This window comes from Ambystoma mexicanum, chromosome 5q, assembly GCF_040938575.1.
Source record: "Ambystoma mexicanum isolate Mex_15411 chromosome 5q, UKY_AmexF1_1, whole genome shotgun sequence".
In the NCBI taxonomy this organism is placed as follows: Eukaryota; Metazoa; Chordata; class Amphibia; order Caudata; family Ambystomatidae; genus Ambystoma; species Ambystoma mexicanum.
In genome coordinates this window covers 1303600618-1303623123 of record NC_090933.1, presented here as the reverse complement: position 1 = coordinate 1303623123, position 22506 = coordinate 1303600618, and the positions used below count along the sequence as shown (strand labels likewise).

The window sequence follows — 22506 nt, the reverse complement described above, 5'->3', positions numbered from 1 at the left end:
AAATAAGGATGCTCTTAAGAAAGGCAACATTTCCTTTTGAGATTCAACACTTGGATTACATAGGCCCTCTACCAGCAATGAATAAGTACACATACATTCTAGTAATAGTGGATTCCTGCACATCTGGATGATATCTCAGAAGAGAGCAGACTGCAAATGAGCCATACAGGCACTCCGGGTATACTAGCCATGGCAGCAACTCAAGCATTCCATGCAGATTTTAGGGAGGACGGGTCGTTTGGGACCCCCTACATTCCGGGTGAAGTGTAGGTTATGTTCATACAATGGTTGGCGACGTTCCCTTGTCTGAGCCCCGGTGACGGGTGTGAGGAAGCCATTGAGGGACACCTATCCAATGCACATTGCACGACCCCAGAGAGTCCATTTTGTAAATGTCACAACTCTGCATCTCTCCCTTGTCCAGCGCCGCGCACATCCAGCCCGACAACCCCCACCTCCTCCCCACTGTCTGCACCGTGACTGACCTGTTTTCACGGAAGCTTGGGCGCAAATTGTTGCAAGCTGACACTATCTCTCCTCTTCCTCTGAGATCACTGCCTTGTGTGTAACCGGGCCTAAGCCTAGCTCTTGGAAACTATTTGTCTTCACAAATCTGTCCCTGCTCCAACAACCCCCACCTTTGCGAGTTACTGTCTGTATGAACCTCAAGCCCCTCATCTCTTTGATGTAGCAGTGGTGGGAACCCTGTCCCACCCTCAATTGCCCCCATATAACTAATCCTGAGCAAACATATATTCTCCATGAACTAACAAATTCCGACACCATTGTTTGATCCTCGTGGCACCTGATAAATGTGCCCGAAAAGTATACGTCAAGATAAAGCACCTGGACCACCACACCTCTGCCCCACTCTGGTCCAGGTCAAGAATGTACACATACCTATTGCTACAATTTATAGACAATGTGTTATGATGATTCTTGTGTGTCATATTAAATCTTGCATGTCCACGAGTACTGTGAAGCTTAGCTCTGTTAGAATTATAACTGTGTTGACACCGCTTGACCCCTCACCCCGCACTGATGAGCCCAGCTGCCCCACATGCCTCAAGAAGCAACAAGTTCAACCCCAGCCAATCCACCAGCATAACTACACATTGTATAATGTCTTGTTCAACTAAACCAATGAAATGTATTCGTGTAACCCTTATAGCACACGTCAAAGATGATGCGTTTTAGACTTATTATGTGATTTTTCTGTATTGTTGACAGAGCACTCTCAGAGCAGCAGAGTACTCATGTCTCGTCTGATTTTTATATAAAAGGAATCGTTGACTCACTCGCAATCTCTTCTGGTCTCATTCCCTACTGTGGTGTGTCCATTACTTTGGGATCTTTTAATTGTGATTTTGGGGAATTACCACTTTCACCGATAATGTTCCAGCTTTCACAGGGAGGGCCCTGAGAAAGGCATTCGAGGCTTGGGGATAAGAGCTGGACTATTCTAATCCGTTCCGTCCTAAGTCTAATGGGGTAGTAGAAAGGGTAAATCACTCCATAAAGTTCTGGCTAAACGCATCCTTTAAATGGGGTGTAATAGGGTGGGCCATATGCCTCTAGTAATGAGAAGTTTAAATAATTTCCCATGTTAATCTGTATGCAGCGGTAGGACTCCATTTGAGGTCTTGTTTGGGGGAAAAATGTTTATACCCGAGCTGCACACTCTCCGTAGCCTGCTCTCCAGGCAAGAGCACCTGCTGGCAACAACGCTGCTGGGGGAATCCATCCAGGTGGAAGCTGCTGAGGCCATCCTTAAGGCGGGAGACTGGGTCCTGGAGAAGATCCACGGCAAGACTCAACTTGGTCCTTCCTACAGACCAGCAGTGCAAATAATCAGACTGAAGACTTCCAGAACCGATGTCCTGCCCTGCCCGCAATACAACCCAAGACAGGCACCAGACACGTTTCTGTGGATCACCTGAAACCGGCTTCTAATGGTTGCTGCAATGTTTCCATTCAATCATTCTCTTCCAATTGAGGAGCCTGAAGAAGAGATTGGAGTCTAAGATTATGCAGAATATGCCACACAACCTCCACAACTCAGGGAAACACTTCAGCGCTGGCCATTTGGAAGCCTTATTGGTTTCTAAAGTTATGAAAGGATTCTTTTGGACAGACACAGTTTTGCATCATGCTAGCAGTATACTTCATTCTGTTGTGGTCGAGTCTCGCTATATTTTTAATCTCACTGGCTTCTCTGCATTTTCTTTTAGCAACGTTTCCACTCCACCTGTAAGCAGAAAAGTTGTTCTGAAAGGGTGAGTGACGCCATCTGAGAGATCTCATCCAGCAACTTTCAATATCCTTCAACATCCTACTCTACCATGGCCGTTGTGAACTAATAATTCCAGCATCGTGCGTATTACAACGTGAGGCATCGACTAACTTTTTGCAGGCTGCTTGGGCCGCATCCAGCACAGTCTGCGCCATTGCGGCTCTCATCTGGGCCCGGAGCCTCAGCAACATTGTGAGGATACGGGACACGCACTGGACTCCAACGCCTGCCCCCAGAGCTCGGACCTCACCCTGGTGGGACAAGATCCAGCACTCCATCTCCGGACAGCGCAGGTACAGCTCTGCTGCGCCTGCCCAACCCCCCTGGTGAGTCGCACCTCGCTGGTGCTCTCTCTCGCAGGCCGCCTACAGGCAACCGCCCGCCTCCACAGCAGGCCTGTCCACACCCGGCTGGGCCGCAGGAAGCTGTGACCCATGGCACAATGCCGTCTCCTCACTGTCCCTTGTTGCTCTCGATGGGGCCGAGAGAGTAATCCTCATCCCTCATTTCAAGCCCCCCTGCAGGCTCTGCTCCAGATCTCCATTCCTTCGGCTCAGGCTTGCAGCCTCTCCTGACTCTACGTCAGACCGCCAGCGCGGTCTGTTGCTCAGCTGGTCCTTCTTAGATGCTCTTTGTTCATGTTCCTCGCACAGCCTAGACGAAGATCGCACAAGTCCTGACACATTCTCCCTGGCTGTACTAGCTTCAGTTATCTTCACCGGCAGGAGTCTCGCCACATCCTGTTCTTGTTCATTTATACATTTGTATTTGTATAGCGCACATCAGCCCTAAGGCATTGTGGCGTTTGGTCTTGGTGCGCTCCATGGGTCGGCGGTGTCCAGGGCCCCTGGGCATAAAATGTTCTCCCTCAACTCAGGCTTGAGAATGCCTTTCATCTTGCACCTCCCCTCCGCTGGGGGGGGGGGGTCGCCTTGTGCTGCTTAGCCTCCAGTGTGGTGGGTTGCCTTGCGGTGACAATCTTACTCGGATGCCCTTTCTGGCATGACCGCAAACAACCTTGTGGACGCCTGCACAGACCTAGGCTATAATGACCTCAGCCATAGCAAAAGGTGCGAGCCTCGCTAAGTCCCTGGTGAGCCTTCTCTTCACAGTGGCCATCAGCCACCAGCCCACTAAGGCCTGTCACTGATGCAAACTGGATCAGCACCACGTGAGGCGACGCTGGGATAGGCGTTGCGCCCAAGGCCTGCCCAGTACGCTACAACATCCTAATTGGGGTTATCAAAAACCCCCAGGGCTCCTGCTACAGACCAGCCTCGGCAACTGGCCTACTAATCACCAAGATGGGGAATAACAAGAAGCAGGCTAAAATGGATCAATTTGCACATCAGGACCAGCCCTCCTCGCCACCCGCTGCGGCCTCTTCCTCCAACACAATTGATGTGTCCACTTTAAAAATCAGACCCCGTTTGCTTTAACAAACGGCACATATATCCTTGGCTATAAAATCGACACGCTAACTTGCATGGTGGAAACCTCAGGTCGTTCAAATAGATAAGCTATGTTGCCGCCTGACTGAGGCAGAGCAGCAGTTGGGGGGACAACGATTATAGGGTACCATGCCTGCAGAGGGAGGTGGTGTCTCTGCAACAATCAGTGAGACGTGTGGAGTCCACAAATTACGATCTAGAAGCAAGACCGTGCAGGAACAATTATTCGAGTCACCCAATCTACACAAATAGACAACATGGAATGGTTTGCAGATGAATTGTTGCTGGAAATACTAGAGCACCCCCTGATATATACCATGTTCCTGGTCGAAAGAGTACACCGCTCCCTTTCCCCTAAACCACCCCCGGGTGCATCAGACAGACCCATCATCGCCAGCATACTCAATTATAGGGACGGGGACGCCCTTCACAGAGCTGCAAGGGAAATGGGTGAACTTCGATTTGGCTCCTTAGTCATCAGGCTGTTCCCCGATTTCAGCCCACAAGTTCAGGAACAGAGGAAGTTGTTCCAGGTGGGGACAAATAAGCCCAGGAAGAAAAACCTTAGCTACGCCATCTTGTTCCCTGCCATGCTCAGTGTAGTCCACAAAGGAAATATCTGGTTCTTCACCAACCCTGCATCGGCTGACTGTTTCGTCACTGAGCTCTCCGATCCTATGGAGGCCCAAGGACACCATAACCGCTGATACAAGCACACGCCCCTCCTTTTGCAATGTGATCTGTCCATTGCTATTGCAAAACCTGAAAGGAGCTCAGCTGGCACCATGCTAGACTGACAGTAGTTCTGTTGCTGGTTACCCGAGCGGTGCAGCCACGACCAGTAGCCCCATTGACGCAGTAACTGAGCCTTTGTGTGTGTTGGTTTGTTTAAGGGGGGGCAATATGCTGGTATGTTGGCGTTTCTGGAGTGAGTGGGGGGTGGCAAATGGTTTTGCTTTATGCTTAAGGTGCTTACTTGATAATTATTTCCCCCATTACAGAATTGCATGGTAAAAGGTTGTACTCTCTCTGGGTATGAGACACTGTCGCACAAGCCATGTAGCAATACCTTATGGCAAGTCCTTAATTCAAAGGACCATGGGGGGCGAATCCCTAAATATAATGTCTTGGAATATTACAGGGGTCACCAAAGATTTCGACTGTTGGTTAACCAAGCCAAAAGGCACATGGTAAATGTTTTGTGTCTACAAGAGACACCTCCCTGGGTATGGGTTGCTTCCCTTGGCCTCGGACTGAGGGATACATAGATATGGCTCTACCTATTCATCACAATCCAGAGGTGTAGCTATATAACAAACACACACCAGTCACTGAAATTCCATTTGCATGACAAAGTGATGTGGAGAGGCGCTATATTTTTCTTGCGGGTGAATGTCTTGGGTTCAAAATCCTTTTCATCAATGTATATGCTCCTAATGTTGATTCAACTGAATTTTTCCGAAATTGTGCAGTCATAATCCAAATTTCCCGCTTAGGAGGTGGCATGGGTTGGGGGCTTAGTGGTGTCCCAAGACCTGGACCACTCACAGACAACGCAAACTACACTATCTAAAGCTGCCACAACATGGGACGATATAGCCAATTCATTCAGGTTTGTGGATATTTGCACCCCAATACAAGGGAGTTTTCATTCTACTCGAGTGGTCATGGTAATGCCTCCAGGATAGATTACATTAAGTTGTCCGTTCCCCTGGTTGGTGTGACACAGCTCACCACAATGTTAGCAAGGACACTCTCCGACCACTCCCCGATAACGGCTGTTAATTTCCATTCCCAATACAGTGTCACGCCCTCCTCGTTGGTGTTTCCGCCCCCTGTTCTCTCGATGAGGTGTTGTTCCCGGCAAGGATTCAGGATATATCCTTGAATATTTTCACACCAATGCTGACTCGGTCCCCGACTATAGAACGATCTGGGAGGCCTTCAAGGCTTTTATAAGGGGCTGTTGTATTTCCAGGGAGGGCATTGTCCTCAAATCCGAGAGTGACCTTGTGTCGCCTAGTGAAAGAAATGTAAGAATTGGAGCACATACAGACTCTAGGGGGGCGGAAGGGGGGGGGGGGGGACAGGATGGGAAACTGCTTGCTGGTAGTACAAAAAATAAAAATAACTACACACCTCGAGACCGCAAGCAGGGAGGAAAAGGGACAAGTGTTTAGGTGACCCGGTTTTAGCAACAAAATATGCAGAGGGCGGTAGACCCAGTCGTCCCCTTGCCTGGGCGATCCGCAAGGATAGGGACCAGGGAGGGATAGTGGAGATTTCTGACCCAAACAGGAACCCTGTACACAATTCCAACTACATCAATAAACTATTTTGTTACTATTACAACGATTTCCCCCAACGAAATTAGATTATATCTAGACCGGGTAGCTCTGGGCTGGCTGGATCCAGTTTATGTGGACCTGCTCATCCCGTCCCCCTCTATCGAAGAAATCTGTAAGGTTATTCGGGATCTCCCAAGCGGCAAGGACGCTGGCCAAAACAGTATGTCCTCCGAATTCTACAAAGAATATATTACTATCCTTGCCCCACACCTTTGCGGCATGTATGAATTCTCCATATGCGCAGTCCTTCTCCCTGAATCCACCAGGACGGCAGTGGTCACGCTTTTGCTTAACCCCAATAAGGATCTGTGTAGCTGTGCATCTTATAGGCCACTGTCACTTATTAACACTGATAAAAATCCTAGCAAAACTATTAGCAGATAGACTTCTCCCTCATATGCCCAACCCCCCCAAACCCCGCCCCCCTCACCCCCCCCCCCCCCCCCCCCAAGTTCTTCCTGACCAGTCTGGTTTTATCGCAGGCAGATCTACGCTAACAACCGAGGCAGCTTTTCTCCCTGATGCACAATGTTAATGACGACATTCCTATAGTAGTGGCGGCCCTTGTTGCTGAAAAGGCCTTCGATTCGGTCGAACTGAATTTTCTATTGGAAATTCTACGCAGATCCGGCCTGGGTCTCCAGTATATTCAGTGGATTTGACTGTTGTATACGGCTCTGTGGGCCGTGATATTGACAAATCAAGTATCCGCTGATAGCATTTTCACAGTAGGGGTACGAGACAGGGCTGCCCCCTCTCTCTCATTCTCTTTGCCCCAACAGTTGAACCCCTTGCTTGCGCCTGGAGGGAATGCCCCAAAATCGGGGAGTTGATTTTTTCACATATCTCTACCATCTCCCTATACGCAAACGCTATGTTATTGTATGTAAACAATTCCAAGCTAAATCTACAACCATTGGTAAAGGAAATAACATTAAATGGGGGATTCTCTGGATTACGTATAAACTGGTCTAAATCTGAAATACTAACGTTGACGGTACTCGCCACGGATGTTGGTGCGGACTTCCGGTGGTGTCCCGGGAGAATGAGGTACCTGGGTATAATAATAGTCTCCACTTCCCCAGCTAACCACATCGAAGAAAACGACTTTGCGGCCCTCGAGCAGTTAGAGCGTACGGTTGGTATTTGGATCCACCTCCCTCTATCCAAGACTGCACAGCTCACCCTGGCCAAGATCCCTGCCCTCCCGTTAATGGAAGCAGACCCAGTCATTGCTGTCCAGGTTGTTATGGATGCATGGGGTGTCAGCGCAGGTCGCGCTCAATACCGTGACACAGTCATATTCTGCCAGAGGTCTGGATTACCAGACCTATATGTATACTTTCGCTTCTCATATCCAGTGTGCCATCTGGTGGTGGCATCCTACCGAGGATCTACCGTACATCGAACTCCAAAGTTCGACCCGACCACCTGAGAGGCATGCTATGGGGGACACCCAGACATATTTCCAGGGGGGAGATAGCGCCTATCCACGCAACATGCTGGGCGTAGGACCAGGCCAGCTCGGGAACGGGTACAAGAGTTAGTTACCATTGTGACTTTTTACTCGGTTCATGGAATCCCCCTCACTCATGAGGGGCATTTTAAAATACAATTCAAGAAATTGAGCATCAACTCCCAGGTGATATGGTACAGGATGGCAAGTTCATTCAGTGGGACTCCCTTAAAGGGCAGAGGCCCTTGGAACGCGGTTTCCATGCTACAAGAAACTCTCCGGGGGGGGGGGCATTGGACGAGTTCCCACGGGCTCCACTTCCCTGCCCTTTAGCCCAGTTTGTGACCAACCCCCCCTAAACTCAACAGCGGTGTTTCGCCGCTATACAAACATATTAAATATCTTCTTCCTGCCCCCGCAGTATCATTCAGGGCGAGGTGGAATAGAGTATTTAATACACCTCCATCGGAGACCCAATGGCAGAGCTGCAGGATGACCCAGAAGAATTCCAGGTTCCACCTGATACAGTTTCAATTATTACATAGTCTTATCACTCACCTGCTCGATGTCACAAGTACTACCCTGAGAGAACGCCTACCTGCCCACAGTGTAATTTTGACACGGCCAATTATATGCATATGGTATGGAATTGCGGCCACATACAGTCCTTTTGGGAGAGGGTGTACGAAACCATGGGAAAAAAGGTACCCGACTGTCCACGCGATTCCCCGGTGACTTGGCTGCTTGCATTCTTTGAAGTCCCCCACTAAAATAGAATGGAAACTTTTGGCCACAGCCTCTGTGGTTGCCCGGGCTCCGATAGCCAAAACCTGAAAAAGGGTGAGATCACGGTGAAACAGTGGATCCACATGTGTAAATCTGTGAATGCAGCGAAGCAACACATGGTCTTCACGACCTTTCAAAGTGAGACCATTTCGGGCATACATCCTTAAGGAAGACTCTCTCACCCGGATCCAGTCAAGGTGCCCTGGCATGACTGGACAATCACGATGTAAAGCAAAGGTTCTAGTAATGTTTTAATGTACAAGGACTCCTCTGAAGAGATCCCTCCCAGTGACATTTATTGTAAATAATGTCTTACTAGCACACCCATACATGACCTACTTTTCTCCTTTTGTATTCTGCCTGAATTTGAACAACCTTCAGATACGGATCGGCACCTTTGTTGGGGGTTTTGTGGTAGGTTAGGGAGGCCGGACTGGGGAACAGTAAATGCTGTTATTGTTGACTCAATGTTGTGGAAAACTTGAATGAAAAGAGATGTAAAAGAAAAAGTTGCTATGAAGCCTTTGAGGTCTTCACACACGTTAGAGAAGAGAGTTTCAGGAGGCAGGTACTACAGCCTCAATACAAATGTTTCCGCCAACCATGGGTCACGCGTGGATGCCATCGTTCAAAAGGGCCAAGCAGCTACAAGTTCACACTTTTTTTGTGATTGACGAATCCAGACTGTTTGCACCTAGTAATCCTGTGTCCAGAACATATAGAGAATGACTAAGAACTAGGCTCCAAACATTTGTACAAAATGCTTTATTATATTTTTGTTGATGATGTTGAAGACCACCATAATATGGGGTCCAATGTGTGTTATGTGAGATATGACAATGCCTTTTTGTTTGCCAAGCTTGAGCCCAGATATACTTTCTGGAAACACTGCCATTCAAAATGGCTAGCCTGAATTTCAAGCACAGTTCCCATATATTTCACTGAAGCCATAACAAGCATGGGATTACAGACTTGAAAGCCAGTACATGGTCCCTTCCGAGCCAGATAATGCACAGCACATGTATGTTGCAGATTCAGTTGTTTTTGAAAAATGATACTTTCAAACATGACCAAACAAACAATTGCGGGAAACTGTCCCTCTTTGGTCTACTTGTGGCCAGCAAATAAGGCCAATCAAAAGGTGTTCACATGGCATGTAGATTCCCATCTTTGATGTATTTTTTTTAATTATACGCTGCTTCAGACTATTTGCAGCAATAAGAATTGACCTTCTACCCCGAATGGAAAGGGGAAGAAGGCGAGTTCTAGAGTGCATCATATAGAGAAGGAAAAGAACGCAATGGAACCAAGCATATTACCTATGCATCAGGGCGACCTGTATTGTGGGCGGATCAAGCAACTGAATGTAATAAAAGCAGGCACCAGTTGGGGCCAGACTATGCTTGGAACTCCCACACCACACCTCTTCCCTGCCTCAAGCCATATCCATAGGTAAACTGTCAAGGAAAGCTTTCACAATCTCACCTGAATGTGGCGATACAATCCATAGATAATTTAATAGAAGAAAAGAATTGGACAGCTGTCATGCAGTCAGCTGCTATGCTGAGACGCACACAGCGTGGGCGTGTCAGGAGGTCAGCTACCTGCTCTGCCTATGATCTAACAATACCTTGACAGGAGGGGCATGCCGCCATGACAGATAACACTTACACTTGGTCACAAGCAACAGTGCAAATCCTGCAGACAATGTGAGGCAGTACGATAGGGATTCCATGTATCAGATTCCAGCGATCAAGCACTAGAGCAAGGCTTCTATGCGCAAGGGTCTGTCATTACAGATGTGGTGCAATTGTTTCAGAATTACCTGTATTATTAGAAGTGACCAAGAAGCATCATCAAGTCTTTTTGTTGTAACAGACTTTCAGCACACTCTTAACAGAGAGTCCCGGGTGGGATGCGATTTCATGTCGAGTACAAAATGCACTTAACTTGTCCAGGGTTGCAATATGCCAGGCAATGTCGAGCTCTACTTTTTTGTTGCTCGGGATTCTTAAAGGAAGTTGTGTGGCATCACCTGCATGGGTACCTGAAGAGTCTAACTGGATTGTGCGTGGCGTTTTAAATATACCCCTTCAAATGACACCTTCTATGGTTTGTCAGAATTACATTCCTGTGGAAATGTACATTTGATTAATAACACATGGGTTATGGTAGATTATGCAGTGCCTTAGTCACATGCATGCGTTTCACCTTCATGTCCAGCATTAACACTGTACTCGTTACGGGATTATTGCAAAGGTTCCACTTGCATAGTTTGTGCACATGCTGCGCAAGTGAATTCCTGTGAGAATAGCACTGAATGTATGCTTCATGTTACACCTAGTGTAACATTTCAGTCCGGTACATAGCTTGTCAAATGGCTCCTACCTCATACATTTCAATGTATGTTATGGGGTACCACCCCTTATCACGGAGTGCACAGGTTAAATGTGGGTTTATTCTGAATCCACCCATGCAATCGGAATTAAAATTCCTACCTTGGCCAACCCTCCATTTAAGGCCTTTATAGTTCCCAAAATTGAGCCTGTATTTAGCTGGTTAAAATGAAATGTGCATACAAGTGTGTAGCAGTGAGGAATCTTCTCAAAGCACACTCCAAGGCGGTCAAGCAGATTGGGTCTCTACTCGCCTGTCAAGACACAATAGAAGAGGTTACGCATTCTTTGATGGACGGCTCGCGGTTAACAGGCATACCTTCCGTTTTTTCTCCGGTCACTAGGTTTACTACAAAAATCCTATAACAGGGCATGGACACGTTCAACGCATTCATTACAGCATTGACTTTCTAGCCAACAAGTTTCAAGATTCTACTACATGCAATACTTGAAATTTCCTGTGCTGTGCCAAACATTGAATCAGGAGTGATCCGAACACTCAGGGCCTTGGTCTTCACCTACAAATTACTGCGGGAGACAGAGGAACTCACGTATAAGTCTACCTCAAAGATCATCAGTTCAAACCTTCGACAATTTACATAAGCAGCTATAAGCTTAAGATCCATTCTGTGATCAGAAAATCAGGAGCAAATTTGTGTTGGATGTTAGTTAGAAATGGGTTCTCCAAGACAAAGCCTTCATACATAGAGGCCATGGCCAATGGTAGGAATTAATGTTCATATTACATACATTTATTAATTTGGGTCGTTTCTTAACACCGACAATATACTTCTAGGTGCTCAAGTATCCACTCTGCAACAGGGTCGGCCCTCAGCATCCATCATATAACAAAGGATGGAAGTCCCATTCAGTTAGTCCCCAGCTGCTAAAATAACAGTACTGCGGGTTCAGAGACAAGGATGTCCCCTCTGGTATGCAGGGGAAGCTTTCTGGCTCATACGCAGGTTAGGCTGACCCCCCATTCCTCACCACGGCGGCTGAGGGAGGCTTCTGGGTTGTCGCGGTTTATTACACGGCACACACAAGTCAGGGATCTCCTTCCCCTACAAGGAATGTAGCGCACAATAAAAACGCTTTTTATTTCTACAATTCGGATCATTTCTTGAGAAGGCCTCTGACTCGTCTCGCACTCAACCAACACAAACACCCCGTGTCACAATGGACTAGGAACTAAGCCGGTATGTATCAATGATATTTATTCATTTATTATTTCATGTCAAGTTAGAACAAACAGCTTACATCAGCCACCAATGTTGTGGCAACACAAAGACAAAACATGCTTTTTGTGCAAGCAGCACATGGACAACTCAAAATACACAGTGACCAGAATTTCCGTTTACTTCGCCCACCACTAGAATCAAAGAACAGTTCAAAACACATGAAGAAAATGAAAGCAAACAAAATGAAAGCAAACAAACAGGAAAGTGCATGCACATAGAATTCTGCTCAAGTGCCAGCAACCCTCAACCTCCCCACCCCCCAAACATCCACTAAACTTATCTCTTTTGGATGGAAGGCAGTGGCAAGGAGTTGGAACCCAAGGGAAAAATCGGATTTGGGATATGGTTCACAAAAACAATATGGTGAGCAAGCAAAGAATGGGAAGATTCGTTTTTAGAGCACCCTGGAAAAATTGCGTTTTTAATTATTTATCACAACTGCTATGGGAAAGAATAGAAAGAAATGGAATTCATTTTGCTTATACTTAAGACAGGCAGGGCTTTAGAGAATACTAGTCAGTACACAAGGGGAAAAATCGGTTTTGGGATGACACATGGGCAATGTGGAAAAAAGTGCTAATGGAAATTCGTTCTTACCTCAATGGGCAAAGTGTCACAACCCTCGCCGAAAACCCCCTCTGGCAAACCCATTGGCCAGGTGGAGCCAGGACTCCGGCCACTATGGCCTGACATCCTCTTCAAAAGCCCTGATGGGGCCAGTCCTGGCGCCTATGGTGCCAGGCTCATACACCATGACCAACAATGTGCTTGGGAACTACTTTACTGTATGGTCAGCCAACATGGAGGCATCCACATAGCTTGGTTCCCTAAGAACCAAGCTATGCGGTCTAGTGTTTTGGGTGTGGCAGGCCTGGAACTACTTTCCCTGGTACTACTTTATCTGGGCTATATAAACCAGACCCTGACTGCAGAACATGCTTCGTGTTACTTTGCAGCTTGCAACGGGACGCTCACCGTGTCCAGCTATTCCCTCGAACCTCGGAGAAGCAGAACCTGCAAGGAGACAAAAGGATCATCATTAGCAGCAGCATCTTACCTGCAGTCTTCATCTTTAAACACTTGCAGTTACTGAGAACAGCTTCCTCGAATCTGCACGCCTCCCGGACAGAACGACCTGAAAGAGGAAGATGGAGGCAACATTAAAGAAAGCTGTAGAGACATTTACAAATTACGAACTGCTCAAAAGGCTTACCTGGCTGGTCGACTCTCGGCTGGCACCACTCCGGACATTTCACTCGCGCTGAAGAATACTGTGACCTACAAGGAAGGAAAACACAGGTTAGCAAAGGCAAGACTTTGCAGCGCTGCGCATAGCACTTACTTACCGCATCATAGCGCTCTTAATGCGCCATCATTTACCAGCGGGGCTCAACCAAGCCAGTTCGCCGCGCTGAAGCTCTGCATACCTAAGGGTGAAAAAAAAAAAGACATTTTAAACAAAGAAAGGCATGCAGGATAGCAACAAAACTAAAGAACAGCAATAAGACCTACCTGAACAATATCAAACGGGCTGGCGTCAGTGAAGTAACTGGACCGCACTCGCCCATGAAAGACAACGCGCCCCTGCAAAGAAGGCAGGACGGAGAGCACACCTAATTCTACCACAAGGCAGAACCTTCCCTGCAGACCACATCAGGGCAAAGCTGAGAAGCATACCAGCGAGTAACCCGGCTGGGTGACGTCCCTGTGGATACCAGGTGAGCGTAACAGAAAGAGGAACAGAATGGGAAAACATTTTTGCGATGTCGAGCACAATTTCAATGGCAAAGAAAATGCAAATGGGAATTTCCTTACAAGGTGGAAATAGGGACGATTTCGTTTTGCACCTTACAATGGGGCACACATGGAAACGGGGCTTTTTGAAGTTAATTCTTTTGGCAAATCTTTAGACTATACCAGTTCACAATACACTGGGAAAAGATGGTTGGATTTGAATTCCAACAATACAAATCCTGTGAAATAAATGGGGAAATTAAATGATTTACTTAGAGAAATATACTAAGGATCTACACAGGCAAGCAAGGGGTTTTTTTTAATGGGGAATTGCCAACATAGACAGGCAAACAGGGGATGGGATTTTTGAAAGGAGAAATGACTGAAATATACAGACAAATGGGGATTTTGCAATGGGCAAATATCTAATGCAATGCTACAAGAATACAGGCCTCATGCAATCTATGGCTTGGGGTATTTCTACTTACAGGTGAGGTCTGGGCTGGACATCAGAGAGCATCAGGGCACTGATGGGACAGCAAAAGGGGGCCAGTCAATGTCTCTGCCAAGTCCTCCAAGGGGTCCCAACTCAGCTTCTGAATATCCTGGCTCCACTGCAAACTAGGCCTCTCTGGGGTGTTTCTCCAGATTTTGACAGGTCACCTCAGGGGTTAGTGAGAAAAGTCCTGCTGTGAGGCGGGCTTACTTAGTTATAGGGCAAATTACATCAAAATGTGTCATAGTTCCTGCAGAAGGTATTGGTTCCGACAGGTCCAGAAAATGTGGCAGTGCTTTGGGACACCAGGCGAGGAGACCACTTCGACAGGGGGGCTTTGTCTGGTTCGGGGACATAGAAATCTCACTGCATGTTAAATCCCCGAAAATCTGCAAGGAGCTGGCCAACCCTGCTGCAGTCTCTACCCCTGCGGTTGCCACCCAGGCTCTTTACAATGCCCTTGCCTCTCACTTTATCTCAAACCCCAGGACATCCTGCCCACCCTCTCCACCCCTCCCCTATCCGTCTGTGCTTGCTGACCCTCCCTCAGCTCCCCCCCACCACCCTCATCATCTTTTCCTCTTTTCTCCCCTGATAAGGCCACTAGACAAGTCTGATCTATGAAAGTCTCGTCAAAACAGATTCACCCCTGTTCCTCTAAAACCATCAAGGACCACATTGTCACCGTCGCTCCCCCCCTTGCTGATTTTTGCAAGCACTCCTTTGCCTCAGGATCCTTCTCCTCCGCTCTGAAGCACTCCCTTGTGCAGTCTCTTCTCAAGAAACCCACAGCTGATCCTTCTTGTCCGGCTAACTATCGCCCAATTTCCATTACACCCTTTCTGGGCAAACTGCTGGACAAGTTGGCTATCTCTCAGCTTAACCTGCATTCCAATTCTGTTGGCTGTCTCCATGACCACCAGTCTGGCTTCAGAGCTGCCAGAAGAACGGAAACTGCTATCCTGAACATCCGTGAAGATTGCCTCTTCAACCTTGACTCCAACATTCCCTCTGTACTCATCCTCCTCGATCTCTCTTCTGCCTTCGACACGGTCAACCATACCATCCTGCTGAACCATCTCTGTGATAACCTGAATCACTGATCAGGCTCGGCCTGGCTGACCCCTTTCCTCTCCAATCGACCTTCCCAGGTCCAACTTGGGTCCTTCCCATCATCCATCTTCCTCTCTACCTGTGGTGTTCCCCAGGGGTCTAACCTCTCGCCCTGGCTTTTCAACCAATCCTGGCAACTCTCGCCCACTGCATTGCCATTTTCTGCTCAAATTGCCAGTGCTACGCTGACGACAACTCATTTTCAGGCTGCCCTCGGCCACCTACTCTCCCTGCCATTCAAAAATGGTGTGCCGCCAATGATATAGTCAATGAAACAGTCAAACTTCATAATGCACCTCCTCAGAGGTACTCGGCCTTTCCCTCTCCTTCCCCCAGAAGCTCATGGTCTCCCAAGCTGATTCTCTTTAGGTTGGACTATTATAACAGCCTCTTTTTAAATCTACCTGCCTCTACTCTACGCCCTTGGCAACTAATCCAGAACAGGACTGCGAGACTTGTCCTTGGCCTCAAGCCCTGGGAATCGCATCTCTCCAGCTCTGAAATCTCTCCATTGGCTCCCAGTGGATGCAAGGATTCAATTCAAAACCCTCTGCATTGTCCACAAGGATTTCTGGGGAGTGGGTCCAAAATACCTTCAGCTATCCCTCCGCAAACACCTCCCCTCTCGAACTCTTCGCTCTTCTACCTCCAACTCCATCTGGGTCAGTCGTATTTCAAAGAAAAGAGCTGGGGATAGATCGGTCTTTGGCTGGGGTCTCCATCTGGAACAGCCTCTCTGCCACTCTAAAACTGATATCTAAAGAAACAAAATCAAAACTTAATCAAATATCAGAACATAATGAAAACACCTCTCAAACGTCGAAAAGTAGTAATCATGAAAATATGGCCCGGAAGCAGACAAGATCGTCAACAGACACTAGAGCAACCCCAAACCGGATTTTCAAGATGCAACAACTGGTGGCTGGGAAAAACTTTAGTCCTAAACAGAAAGACGGTCTTAAAAATCTTAACAAAAATACCGATCCTGAAATCTTTGAACACGGCAGATCTCGTGTTGATCGAACCATAATCACAGGGACAATAAGGCAAAAGCATATCTCCACGTCAAAAACTCTGAGTATAGATTTAAAAGAGGACGTGATCCTGGCCTTGAACCAAATGGGCTTTTCCCCTAGTGGAAATCTCTATATCAGAACCGGCTGCAAAGAATGCACATCCCTCAAGTAAATCGACTGAAAAGCACCCAGAACATCGATCAAAAACTGAAGACCAGTACTCAAACACAAGAAGAGAGTCCTATAGAGAGGAAGCCGAGCCACGTCGAGGGAGATTCAAAACGAAATTCTATTTGTTAAATGATGAAAAACACAATATGTAGAAAACACAAGAAAAAAAACAGATGGGAGAAAAACCGTAGACATGCCGCACCGATCGGCCAAAGTGCTGATTGGTCCCACAACACAAAACGAGAGTTCCATCTGGCCCGTGGAGATGGCTGAAAAAGGTCCAAAATCCGAACCCACAAAATTAACAACGAAAAGGCTCAGCGATGCCGACCCCAAATCATCGACTCAAACTTCTGCCAACAAACCAATCAAAGACGATCACTATGTGCTCATGGAATACGAGGGGCCATGGGCACCTGACTAAATCAGATGCACTTGATCTGAGCTCATTCGTTATCATCTGTCTTCAGGAGACCTGGCTGATGGAGAAACCAGTGCTCGACGGGTATGAAACGTACATCTCCCCAGCGGTCAAAGGTATTTTTGGCAGACCATCATCAGGCCTTTTAACCACAATTAGAATTGGCTCAGGTATCTCCATCAAAATGAAAGTGGCAGAAACTTATGGTATGTTAGCACTCCAAACAGAGTGGCATCACCCTTAAGGGGCAAAGTGAAATCTAATCTAGCTATTATTAATGTCTATTGGAACCCGCAGAGAACAAGTAACACAGAATTTTGTGACGCCATCGCGGAGACCCTAGACAAATTCTCAATTGAAATGGCCACGGACTACATCATAATTTGTGGAGATTTGAACGCTAGAGTTCACCAACCCTCGTTTATCACCCATCTTTGCCCCTCTTCTGAGAGAGGTGCGTTGTGGTCCGACTTTATGGACACTAGAAATTTCCACAACGTGGCAACAGCTCGAGGCCAGCTCCCAGCGATCCAACCTGGGAACGAGCTGAAACCACAGAGACCCTGGATCATATTTTCATCTCATATTCCCTTCTGCCCTATGTAGATTTCTTCGAGGATTACAGAACCAAAGCCAGCAATCCCAACTTGCTGACAATGGGCCTCATTACACGGTAGGCGGAGGACCAAGGTGCTATTAGCACCTTGGTCCATGCTGGTAAAATACCGGCACCGCCTTGGTGGAAAGGGGAATTACCGCCCTATTCCAAGGTTGGCGGGGCGGTAATTCCCCCTTCCCCATTGCCCTTCCCCATTCCCATTTTTTGCCCCATAGGGCTCTATGGGAATGGGGAAGGCGCTAATTACGGTGTCGCAAATTGCGGTACCGTAATTAGCACCCTGGTCCCTTTGCGGGTTGGTTTTTAACGCCTGCTAAACAGCAGGCGTTAAAGTACCTACCCGCAAAGGGACCTCGTAGTAAGGCGGTAAGGGTTTACCGGTACCGGTGCCCTTACCGGTACCGGTAAACCCTTAACACCGTCCGTGTAATGAGGCCCAATGACTCTTGAGTCAGCAAGTACCCCCAAAGAAGTCTATACATCTGAGGTGGAGCTATCACGGACGTCTACGCGAATTCAACTCACAGCGACAAATATCAAGGAAATCACTAAAAAGTTTGAAGAAAACAGAAATATTACGGATTTATCAAACAGACCCAACTATATCCCATTCTTCCGGACGCATAGGAAACAAGGCAACCGTATTCCATCTAAAGGAAATGGCGCACACGAATATGATCAGAGTCAGATCAGAAAGATATTGCTAAAGCGGCAACAAAATCATATAGATCATGGCTGACACAACATAAAGCTATCATGTACCAAAACGACGCGGAGCAAATGCTTAAAACATTAAAGTCAAAAAACCCAAGAGAATTCTGGTCCTTAATCAAAAAATAATAACAGCGAGACAAATAACCAACTGTCCAATGTCATATCAGAACTGACTTGGATAACTTTGTTCACATCCCAATTTGCACCTTTACCGCAAACTTTGAGTAACCACACATGTCGCACAGTGTCAACGTGGGTAGATCTCGCAGATCAAGAAAAGATCTTAGCGACAATATTGAAAACATCAAGGGCACCAGGACCCGATGGTCTAACCAATTTAGATCTAAAACAACATCCCGAGGATTGGTCCTTCTTGATAACAAAAATGTTCAAGCAATGTCAAGCCACTAAACAAATTCCTAAAACATGGACTGATGCGGTAATAGTGCCCATTTTTAAAAAGGGTAACAGAGATAATCCAGCCAACTACCGCCCAATAGCCCTTCTTGACATCATGGGCAAGATCTTTGCAACTCTTCTTCTAACCAGATTCCACAGATGGGCAAGATCTGCTCCTTGCGTGGACCAACTCCAAACAGGCTTTGTAAAGAATGCAAGCACCAGTATCAACAAACCAGATTCTTAACATCATAAAAGTAAACTTAAGCAATGGTGCACCAAAAGTATACATAGCATTCATAGATTTCACGCAAGCTTTTGAGAAGATCAGCTGGCAAAAGCTGTGGGCCAAATTATCCAATTGGAACTGTCCTGTGGAAATCTTAGATCCGGTGATTGCACTGCACACAGATACAAAACTCAGAGTCTGTCTAAATAGGCAAGGAATGCCATCGGATCAGTTCTCATCGGAACGCGGTGTGAAGCAGGGATGTCCGCTCGCACCGGCCCTCTTTATTGCCTTTATGGGAGACTTCCAACATACGCAACCAGCAGTTAACCCCTTCCCTCCCAAAGTGGGCAATACGCCAATATCTAGATTGTTCTATGCCGATGACCTGATCCTCATGGACCAGACCCAAATAGGCCTTCAGCGCCAATTAACCAACTTGGCCAAGTACATATACGAAAACGACCTGGAGATAAACATCGCCAAATCCAAAATCTTGATTATGGGGAAAAGTCGACCAACAACTACAGATAACAGACTCTGGTACTTGAAGAACACGAAAGTAGAGACTGTCGCTAGTATAAAATACTTGGGAATAATGATGGACTCAACAAGATCGGAAAAAGCAATCCATTTAGCGCTGTGGGCTAAAATCAAAACATTGACAACCCAAACCAAACTAGTATACGGCAAATATGGGAAATGTTCCCTACTACCTGCAATTCAATTCTTTAAACAAAAGGTGGTTCCATCGGTAACTTACGGTATGGACGCGGCCTTAAATATCCATGATACTATATGGTCGAAACTGGAAGGTTTCCTGTGGAAAGCCGTATTAGGCCTCCCCAAATCGTCATCAATATCAGCTATCAGACGTGAATTGGGCCCGTTATCGTTGAAAGAATCAGTCGAACAAAGTCAGATGAGACTACTTCGGAAAATTCTCTCACCAGACACTCTTCCGATTTACAAATTGATCCAGGCAGAACTTAACCAAGGACGCTGTAACGCACTGAACAAGTGGGAATAAAAACTCATAAAAAACCTGTCTGACTTGGCCTGCACGCCTGAGGATCTTATGCAAAACAGGATAGCCGAAGAAGACTGGATCCAAACTGGCGAGATAACAACCGCAAATAAGCTACTCGCTCATTTACCCACAACAACAAACAAGTTAAATCGACCTCTGAATTACTGTGTAAAATTTCCTAACAAAAGACTGCAGAAAATAGTTATGAAAATGAGATTCAAACAAATGCCAACTCAAGAAATCATATCTATCCGGACTAAATCAGTATCAAGAACCTGCAGATTATGTTCAGAGACTGAAACAGTAGAAACTATAAGACATTTACTTTTGAACTGTCCTAAAACCGCATATTTGCGCGATGCTTACCTGCTACCCTTGATGTATGACGTATCGCTTCGAGAGGAAGACACATGGTGGTGCCGCCTGGTCTCAGGTGAAAAAACAAAATGGTCGACCGTGGCAGTAAAGATCTTGGAAGCTGCACTTAGATTACCAACATAGACTGCCAATTAAGCCAGTATCACTCACTACAGTTTGACTCTTGTGCGTTTTGGCAAATAACGGCTTCTTTTTCTTCACCTCAAATATCATCCTTTTTCCATCTTGTTATCTGCTTTCTATTCCTAGCCTTGTGTCTTTTATGTGAAACAACTTCTTGTAAAAATCAAATTGATCTTTGATTATAAACAAGTAAATAAAAAATAAAAAACAAATAAAGCAGGTACGATGTTAAGGAGATCAAAGACTCACTGTTCTTGCATTCATGGTATCAGATAGATAAATGGCAATTTGAACGGTGTAAACCACTCCAGTGGATATGTTATCTGGTTTATCGCGCGACAGAGGAATCTTGCCTGGAAAAAAGGAAGAGTGCGTCATTCCCTCCGATCCTCAAAATAATACTGCACTAGTGGACTCAAAGTGCAAGGTCAAATAATTCCATGCTTACTGGTTGGTATGAGTTAAGTAGTCTTGGGTTTACCTGCTTTTCACGAACATATGGGCTGGAGAGGGACGGAAGGCAGCTATGGCCACGAGAGCCAAACGTTCTATACAGAACGAACATTACATAAAACATTTCAGTCAAATTTAATCAAAACCGAAGAACATATTTAAAAATTCACTACAGATGATCGGTTAACACAGATCAGAAAAACATTGAAAACCTAATTATGAAATTGAAAAACTCAGATGCTGTAGTACCAGACAGCCTGACAAACAATGTCTTTAAAAAGCTCTTGGAGTATGGTCAGAGTGTCGTCAACACAATCAAAAGTGTCTGACTGGTCACGATTCTAGACTCTAGACACAAGGCACATGTGGTTCCGATCTTTAAGTAAGGCGACCATATCAATCCATCCATTACTTGACATTAGCAGCAAGAACTTTGATACAATCGTGTTGGAAGAGCTTGAGGAATGAGTCAGTGAAAAGTCAGTCAGTGATAATATCCAAAAAGAAAAAAGAAATAAATAAATAAATAAATAAAACACACACACAGGATTCAGACACCATTTAGGAATTCCATTAAACTTGATTTTTTTATGGCTAGTTTACAAACCAACGCTATGACAGGATACTACAATACCATCTATGTAGCAAAAACAGATCTCACATCGGCTTTTGATTATGTCAACAGATCCTTATTATCGAGGAAATTGGAAACATGTGGCTTCCAGAGGGGCTGATGAGCGTACTCATCGCTTTGCACAGGGATACCTACATCAGTGTGGCTGAATTGTCAAGGTGTACTGTCCAACAGTATCGAGACAGAGGTTTGGGTCAGGGTTGCGGGTTAGCACCCTGCCCATTTAACCTCTATGCTTCCAATCTGAGATGTGAGCTTGCTGGCACCTTAGTTTCCTGGCAAAACTTGGGAAATGGAAATAGGGCTCTCATATGCAGACAATGTGCCACATTATGGGGTTGGCAGTAACTCGCTGGTTTGCCGCCAACCCCGTAACACTGAATCCACTGCCTGACTTACCGGTGCCACCTACAAGTCCCGGCGGAGCGGGAAGTTAGGCAGCAGATTTTGTAAGTCCCCATTTCCGTGGAGTCCAATAGGACTCCACGGAAATGGGGACACGGGATCACTGTGCTTCTGAGACAAGACTGCCTTACCCTGCTGGGCGTAATACCCCCTGCAGGCAGACTCTTAGTGTGGTGGTCTGGAAAACAAGGGTGCCGGTAAGCTTACAGGCACCCTTGTTTCCGGACTGCCACACTCGTAATGAGACCCAATGTCTTACTCATTAACCAAACACCCATTGGCCTTCACCGCCTGTTCAATTGATATTTTATTTATATTGCGCTCGTCCACAAGTGTTTCAGAGCACGAAAGAGGTTTCAACCTACATGGAAGACAACGAGCTAGTAACAAATAAAAACAAAACTAACATTCTCAAAATTGCGAAATCCTCTTAACTGGATAATTGATGATGGTAATTAAGTAACCAGGCATACGACTTATTTGGGCTTCCAGTTCTTCTGCAAAATAAATAAGCCAATTATATGATCTATTGAAGCTCAAAATGTCATTATATACAGCATAGATGAAACACTTCAAAATGGGTTTCTGTCATTTCTCCCT

At 46.3% G+C, this 22506-nt stretch overlaps 1 protein-coding gene across 3 annotated transcripts in view; it reads right to left on the bottom strand.

Annotated features, from left to right (window-relative positions):
* HSF1 (heat shock transcription factor 1) overlaps window positions 1–22506 on the bottom strand; it is a 1218386-nt gene that overhangs the window by 1175842 nt on the left and 20038 nt on the right. Inside the window, exon 2 of one of the 3 annotated variants that reach the window (XM_069621903.1) lies at window positions 20664–20767. The exons of the other annotated variants lie outside the window; for them this stretch is intronic. Within the exon in view, the coding sequence (XP_069478004.1) occupies window positions 20664–20678 (15 nt within the window). The 5' untranslated portion in view covers window positions 20679–20767. The remainder of the gene's footprint in view (window positions 1–20663; window positions 20768–22506) is intronic. 3 annotated transcript variants of the gene reach the window in all.